Source organism: Acyrthosiphon pisum, chromosome A1 (genome assembly GCF_005508785.2).
Source record: "Acyrthosiphon pisum isolate AL4f chromosome A1, pea_aphid_22Mar2018_4r6ur, whole genome shotgun sequence".
In the NCBI taxonomy this organism is placed as follows: Eukaryota; Metazoa; Arthropoda; class Insecta; order Hemiptera; family Aphididae; genus Acyrthosiphon; species Acyrthosiphon pisum.
The window spans coordinates 6,498,717-6,507,385 of NC_042494.1; the positions used below are offsets into that span (position 1 = coordinate 6,498,717).

At 30.6% G+C, this 8,669-nt stretch overlaps 1 protein-coding gene across 1 annotated transcript in view; it reads left to right on the forward strand.

The window, feature by feature from the left end:
* The window catches only part of LOC100167840 (protein SMG5), a 12,962-nt gene extending 4,944 nt beyond the window's left edge, over positions 1–8,018 (forward strand). The window contains exons 7-15 of the mRNA XM_029486566.1: positions 1,128–1,325; positions 1,459–1,566; positions 1,630–1,733; positions 1,803–2,048; positions 2,813–2,929; positions 6,540–6,768; positions 6,880–7,048; positions 7,126–7,262; positions 7,345–8,018. Of these exons, the coding sequence (XP_029342426.1) occupies positions 1,128–1,325; positions 1,459–1,566; positions 1,630–1,733; positions 1,803–2,048; positions 2,813–2,929; positions 6,540–6,768; positions 6,880–7,048; positions 7,126–7,262; positions 7,345–7,409 (1,373 nt within the window). The 3' untranslated portion in view covers positions 7,410–8,018. The remainder of the gene's footprint in view (positions 1–1,127; positions 1,326–1,458; positions 1,567–1,629; positions 1,734–1,802; positions 2,049–2,812; positions 2,930–6,539; positions 6,769–6,879; positions 7,049–7,125; positions 7,263–7,344) is intronic.
* Positions 8,019–8,669: the final 651 nt, after the last annotated feature.

Genomic DNA, 8,669 nt, shown 5'->3' on the forward strand with positions numbered 1-8,669 from the left:
TGGAACTTGGAGTGTTTGCGTTTGTAGAAAGTTTTTGCAGCATTTTGAACTGTTGGGATGGCTAGATCTTTATGTAGAGTGCCGTTAGATACATAGTAGGGAGCTTTTGTTATTTGACGGAGACATTTTGATTGGAAGATTTGAATTTTGTTTAAGTTGGACTTTTTGGCTCCACCCCAGAGTTGGATACCGTATGTCCAGATCGATTTGAGTAAGAGTTTGTATAATAGTAGCTTGTTTTTTAAATTGATGTGTTGTGATGTGAGGAGATATCGTAATTGGCGAGAGCGATTATTTAAGGCAAGTCTCTTGTTGTGGGTGTGAGTTGCCCGAGTTAACCTGCGATCTAAATGTAGACCTAAGTATCGAACATTTTGGGCGGTTAGGAGAGGTACATGGTTGAGGTAGATGGGAGGGCAGACTATTTGCTTTAGTGTGAACGTACAATGGATGGATTTTGTTAACGTTTATTTAATAATCCAATGTGTTACTGACAAAACACGGATGATTATAGTAAATAGTAGGTACCTATAAATATCTATGTGACAAAATAATATTTTGTAGTATGTTAACATTTGTTCAATGCAATATTTTGTGACATTGTTACAGTTTGTGGTCATTATGAGATGGCTGGACGAGTTAAATAATTTTTTTAACTAATGAATACAAAAAAATTTGAAGTTAAAAGTAAATTAACTTAGTTTTAAGATCGGTTTCATTAATATTTTGAATTCTTACCTACCCAAAATCAAAAACATAGTAAAATTAATACATAAGAGTAATATTGACAAAAAAAACCGAAGAAGGCTGTTTAATAGCAGTTAATAATTATTTAGATTCAAATTTGGTGAGATTATGTCACCAAAATTGTTATAGATGTCAAACTGACTTATCAGTCATCTGATATCTTGTTGTAATAACGTTAAAAGATTTTAAATTAACATTTTTTACTTGTACATATATTTTACGTTGCACATAAAATATATTTTCTAATTTAATATTTATTTTTTATATGTTGGTTTACCCCTCATTTAAGTGTTAAATGTGCTGATAATAACTAATTGTTTTCCTCTATTAAAGCCCTTAAATATTTTTGAAAATGTCTAATAAATAATACTTATTTCCAGAGTCTAAATACATCCTAAAAGCTGAGTTATTCTTTTTATCACTAATGGAACACTTAATTGGGCATAGTGTAACTTACTGTGTAAAAAACTTACCGCTGTTAGTTAATCCTAATATAGACCATGTAAAATTAAACCGCAGACGTCGTAGGCGTGGTTTTAGACAAAATTCTTCTCCAGATTCTCAAGAATGGAGTGGAGGTTAGTATTTTTTTAATTAATATGTAATTTTTATTATATTTAATATTTGTAAGATGATTATAATAAAGTATTCTAGTAAATGATCATTTGATTCTGTATTAATATTTTAAAAACAAAATTGTATGATAATTAGATGAAGCAGAAAGTGTAATAAGTCCTGATGACGAATCAGATGATGACAGTGAAGAAGAGATGTTAATATTTGATATGAAAAGACCCAATGATGACAAATCAAAAAATGGTTAGTAATAAAAAAATATTTGTTGTTACTATCTAAATAAATGTGTTGTTAATTTTATTACAGAATCTGACGGGTCGAATGATAGTGGTACATCATCATTTGGTTGTGAAAATAAAAGTAATTCAAAATCTCCGTTATCAAACATACCATTTATTGAAACCATAAAGGTATTAATATTTTTATTTTATTTTTTGTCTGTAATAGATTAATAATTACAATAATTTACTTTATTTTAGATATATTTTGATTGGATTCAACCAAACATAGATTCCATAAATCCTGAAGCTTCAGTTGAATTCTTTAACAATACTGTTACACTTTTAAATTACTTGTCGCAAGCTAATATTGAAGACTCATTCTTAGATATTGACACCAATCGGTTTATGTTACCAGAAGAAGTGCATTTACGTGGCATGACTGTTTTTTCCAAGTCTAAAAAATACTGTGGAGAATATGATCACAATATTTGTACTAAAAATGAGGTAGGCAATTTTTTTTCATTGAGCATTATTAAATATATTATCTAATATGAATTTGTAATTTTTATTTCATATTTGATGTGTTAAAAGACATTTTAATTTTTAATATATAAACAATAAACTTATCATTATGAGAAGGAACCTCAGCAGTTAGTTTGGAACACTGTTTAACCATTTTACTGCGCTATACTTATTTCATCTATTAGTAAAAATATATATCAACTTCATTTGTTTAAAAAATATATATTTAAGACAATAATAAATTTTAAAAAAAAATGACAAGCATATAATATTATTGTCCTAAAACATTTTATTATTTATTTATAAATGCCAATCAGCAATTTTGTGTTTACAGTTTAAATTTTAGTTAACATGTAAAAGATATTTAATTTATTATTTATAATACACAGTAGGTCCTAAAAGTCTTCTGAACAGATACAACTTAACCACTTATCTACTTTGAATTCAATATTAAGTTCAGGTAATTTATTAACGACCACAATTAATATAATATAATATGTTTGCCTAGGTCTGTTTTCTATGTAAAAATGTCTACTGCAAATACCCATGATATTCTTTAGTACTGTTGCATATATTATATCTTACTTATTATAAATCCATCTTTACTGACACAAAATGTGTAGGCCATACTTTTTAAATACTTACTATGGCAAAATCTTTCAATTTCGTAAATACCAAGTGTATTCAAAGTGTTAATTAAATATTCATTAGTTAATAACAATATTATCATTCACTTTTTATTATAGGGAATGGTTCGATTAATACATATATTACATTGTGCAGAAGAAATAGCATCCAACAATGTATTATTCACTTATGACAAAATCAAAAAATGGTTTTCAATATGTGGTTCTTTAAAACAAGTAAGTATCAATATAATTTTTTAGTATACAAATAGTTCATCTGCATATTACTCAGTTGATAAAAGTCTTCCGAAGTCTATTAAACAATAACATTTATATGTATACTATTATTACATTTAAATAATACAATTTAAGTTGGTTATTACCTGTTATGCTTATTAAAGTGAATATTTTAGATTCTGAGCGAAGCAATGGATGTATTGAGTATACAAGGATGTGTGTTTTTCTTTAAATCTATATACACGAAAAGTAGTCAAAAAAATGATTTGATTTCCAACTTTAAGGGTGGTTTCTGATAACAAATGTTATATAGTTGGTACTTTTAAGAGGTCTTCATAAGAGTTGTATTTTTAAAATTTCCCACAGTTTTAAAAAGTGTCAGGAAAAACAAAACAAAGAGTTAAGAAAAAACCGGAATTTTTAGGCAAAACCAGTTTTTGACAAAATCAATTAGGTTTTTTTGTCGGAGATCGAAAACAAATATTTCTCGCCACATGTTTGTATTAACATTTTCTATACTTGGTATAACTTTAAAAATATTTTTACTGTTATTGAGCTTTTTATAGACGTTTGAAATTTAATTTATTTTAGATTTTTCTATAAAAATTTCGGTATGTGAAAAAGATAGAATAAAACAAGTTTTCTCATACTGTAACCAAAAAATCTTAAAAATCTATAAACATAAATTGTATTGTTTAAAATGCACAGAAAAGGTAGCTTACAAAGTTTATACTGAAACCAAACAATTAAATATATATTATATATTTTTTGAAAATATTAAATTAATCTACCGTAGTACTAATAATAAAATAAATTACTAATGCAATATCAGTATAATTTATTAAATTATATCTAGTAATATTGGTTGATAGGTTGTCTCCGCTCAGAATCGTTTGTATACAATAATATATCATTGAATTCAAATTTAATACATCATCCATTAGAATGACCCACTTGCCACTTACTATACAGCAGAACATTACCCACTTTCCCACCATTTACTATTAAATTTGTATTAAATGTTTTTTATTATTAAAATCAAAAATATAATTTATACTGGTGGTTTTAATTAATTTAAAACATTAACAAAGAATTTTATATTATACTTAAAATCATTGCCTTTTATTGATATTTTAATCACTGAAACCTTTACATACCGGATACTCTCAGTTACTGAAATTGTGTCCGTTACTCGGAGGTGTTCACTGTTATGAGATTTCAGTTTCTAGTTTGTTACAAAAGAACGTACGTTCTGTGGAGGTATACACTTTTTAGAGGTGTCTGTTAAGGAAGCGTTCACTGTACTCTTCTACAAACTTAAAATCTTTTTTGACATTTAATCAAATTGTAGACAAAAATCTGTTGTTAACAAAGTAATAACGCTGTATTGAAAATAATATAGCCATTGAATTAATCAACGCAATATAGTGGTCGTAAAAGTGTTGGCTTATATAGGTACCTAAATCAACTATGTAAATATAACAAAGTAGTTGAGCACCTATATCCCAGATTAAAAAAAAAACCGTGTCTACCAGTCTTAGGATTTCAGTAGAGTTTATGAAAGTAGCAAAAGGTTTTTCTTTCTTTTTTTTTTTCGTTTTCTGCCCTCTGAAAAATACGACATTTACTGCGACAAACGAAAGCGCGAGATTGGAATAGCAAAGTCTGTCTTGTAAATATTCATGAGACTGTATAGAAGATAAAAACTAAAATATATATATAAAATATAAAAAAAAAAAGAAACAAGAAAAAAACCTGCCCTTTTCACCGGGTATATAATATATATTGAGTAAAATCCACCCCTAGCTGTTGCAACACAATAAAGCAGTTTGAAGATGTTGAAAGCGGATCTCGCCAATAACGATTCCAACGGCGTAGTCGGGTTTATATTATATCTTATACTTTCTTCTTTCTCCCCGGTTTCCCTTTTCCATCTTTCTTTCCTTTGCGAGCTTTGCAGCTACAAAGTGATCCGGGAGGGATGTGTCACCCTCGCTAGAGCCGTCAAAGTTTTTATGACCGTCGACCCGCCCCTTGTGTAGCGGGGGAGGCATAACTGTAATAGTTGGCATGCGGAGCCCCAATATTACGCTCCTTACGCGTTTTATGGGTTTATTTATTGCGTCCTCTAAAACTCTTATTAACAATGTCTCGCACACAAACGACTGCGGCAAGGTTGTTAAATCTTTTCTTTATTGGAACTTCTGCTCTTTTATACCCTCCCCCCTTGCATTCACTTTCACAATGAAAATTAATTGTAAGAGCTCGCGTTCAAGACCTAAACTTATATTGACCAGTGACACACTATACGACTATCGCCAGCCAATTGACCAATTTATTATACTTTTAGGTTATAGTTTTATGGTTCAAATGCACGTTATTTATTATAAGACCTGCTGGTTAAGTAATTTACCATGTTTTTCAATTATAGCAATCTATAGGTAGTTTGTGATAACGTGTTTAGTGAACATTAAATAAAATGGTACATATCATCAATAATTATTTTCCTCAAGTATCCTGTATAAAATAAATAGATTAATATATACTCACTGTTTATAAATAATACAAATAAAACAATTTTAGGGTACCAGCCTATTGAGTATTCTTAATATTCAATTATTTTACAAAACAACACAAATAGATTATTAAAACAATTGTTATGTGAAAAAAAAATCCATAACTTAACTCAGTGTTAGAAAATGAAATATCCTTAAACAAAAAACAAATATATAATATATATTATATAATAATATACTCCACATTATGTCACTATTAGTTGTTGTTATGACATTTCTATTTTCTAAATAGGTAAGTAAGATAAAAAAAAGAATAATATTAACATTCAACAATATTTTGTAATAAAATTAAATCACTGCATAAAACAGTAAAATACCAAATTAAATTTCAAAGTGTGTAAACGTCAACACCTTAATGAAAACGTTTAGTAAGTCTAAGGCAGGACATAACACATAAACAAGTATATACTGCTTTTGTTTATTCTTTGAGAGTTAAATTTCAATGAAATAAAATGTACCCCCGCTTCAGCCTCAGGGGATGAAAGAATCACAAGAATCCCGTCTCCTTTTCCCATTTAGTACAGTAATAGCTTTGGGAAGCGGGAGAAAGAAGCGAGCAAAAGCCCCGGCGTTGTGCGGGCGTGTCACCGTTAGCCGACCGGCGAGAGGACGGAGGTCGGGGAAATTTATAACCGTAAAGCTTTGAGGTTAGGGGTCGTAAGGGAGCCCTTTTGCCGAGCGTTTAACCGTATTCCATTATCGTCGTACGGTCTGCCGGTTTTATGACTATATTCGAGGGACGATAAAAGATTCCAGACGTATTAAATACGGTCGACAAAACGGAAACTAGAATGAACATGGACTCGAATCGCAGACGACGGTTTTATCGTCTTCACTCTACTGTAATAGTAGTAGTAGTGGTAGTAGTAGAAGGGCGGTGGGAATCGTAATTTCAGAGCCATTCTGGAACGTTATAACCGTTGAAAACAAATAAACCGAACCTCGTCGTCATAAGACATTTTCATTTTATTATCGTACCGCTCGTGTACCTCTACCTATTTATACTCTATTTTATTTTCGTGTTTTTCTTATAGACCGATGAAAAATCATTAAAAGACGCGAAAAGAGACAAACAACACGTGATGGGTCAACTGTGGCTCCGGTCGGAAGTGGACAATCTGGAGTATAAGATGAAATACTCCTCGAGAAAAAAGTCATTACCCACATGCATCGTGATCGATACAGATGCTTTGATTAATTATTCGTTGATAATCAAGAAACTTGTTAACAGCACCAAGTTTATTGTAGTAGTACCCGCAATCGGTATGTACTATGTACCTTATACGTTTATTGACACCATTTTCGCTAAGAACATAATTCTCAACGTATTTTTTTTGTTATTTATTTTTTATTATTATTATTATTTTGTTTTAGTAATATCGGCATTAGACGAACAAAAGAAACTAAGCAAAGAAGTCAGGTTGACGATACGTTGGTTAGAATTTCAGTTGCAAGAGGGAAACTGCAACTTAAAGTCCCAAGGAATACATGAATCATTACCAATTAAACTAGATGGTCCACCGAAATTGAGCAAAGAAATTTGGCAAGCAATAATTACTTAAATTACCTACTTCAAAATTTCTATTAATGTATTCATGGTGTTTTTTGTTATATTTACAGTAATTTCAAACATATTTTGGAATGTTGCAACTATTTTACAGAAGAATATGGTGAGAATACAGGACTTGTTACGTTAATTACAGGGTCAGACGACCTAATGGAATCACCAGAGCTCATGGAAATGGCTAAATCAGTCAGTGAGTAGTTGTTTTCATTTATAAATAATACATGGTCTATGTTTTATGATGTTCATTATTTATGACTAAATTTTATTTTTAGAAATCAATATTGAACACATAAAGACATTCCAATACCAATTAAAAACAGTGAAAAACAAAGGATGAAACATGGTTTTGGTTTAAAATATTGATTTTTATTGTTCACTCAATGGTGCATCAATGTATACAATGACAAGAATTTGGTTGTCAATCACACCGCGCTGTTTTGAACACGTGGATCAGATTTAACTTACGGGAATATTGAAGACCTCGATGAACTTATTTTTTACATCCGTTACGAATATAATATATAAATCAAGGTTAAATCCAAAAACGAGAAAAACGTTTTTTTTTTTTATTATTATTATTATTATTATTATTATTATTATTATTATTGTGTTGTATATACTTTGCGTACAACATTATTATATAAAGAAGATTTCAAGGTATAAAATGTTGTATACCTGACCGATGATGACCATTTAACTGTTCGTCATAACGACTATGTCCAACTTTCCTCATCGTGCTTATACGACGTGTAGTAAATCACGTTAGTAGGTATACATGTAGTTTATTATTTTATAAATACCCTTTTTTTTATAAATTTAATACATTTGAATGTTATCATTTTATCAATATGATGTTTAACTCTTCTTTCTAAGGTTTTTATTTTCATTTTATAGATCTTATTTTCAAACGATTAAATATAGATTTAATAATGCTTGTAGAAATCCAGCTTGTTTATCTTTTTCATTATTTACCCACCTGAACCTCCGTGCAAAAGCGGCGATTATTATTACGTCGTTTTTATTTTTTTTGAGGGTGTGGCTCAGCGGCACTCGTTGTTTGTCCAATGTTCCTTTTGTTTATCCGGAGGAAAACGATTTTTGAAAAGTGTTTACCGACCGGAAGTTAAGTACCTACTCTCCGCGGCGGTATACGGTATTACCAGCCGTAGTTGTAGTGGCGGTGTAGTGTGTATTATACTCGTCAGACTCTGGATCGCAGCTATGTCAACACTACATCGGTGCCGTTCTGGTGAGGACGCGTGCTCCGATTTGTGACGCCGCCGGAGATGAGCAAGCGAAATTAATAGGACGAATGGATGGGACAAGTATGGGGGAGGGATGCTCAATCGTGACGTCTCAATAATAACGACAGTGCCGCTGACGAGAGGGTCGAAATAGTGATGGTGGTGGTATTTTTTTTTCACATCTACCCAGGCCATTATCGTTTTACAAAAGGCACGGCGGTGGCGCGTATATGCAGTAGGTAGTAGTGTATATTATATAAAGTATAGTGTATAATATATATATATATGCGTATATAAATGTACGTGTGTATTGGAGTTAGGTGTATACATGGGGAGCGTCGCGTTGTGTAATA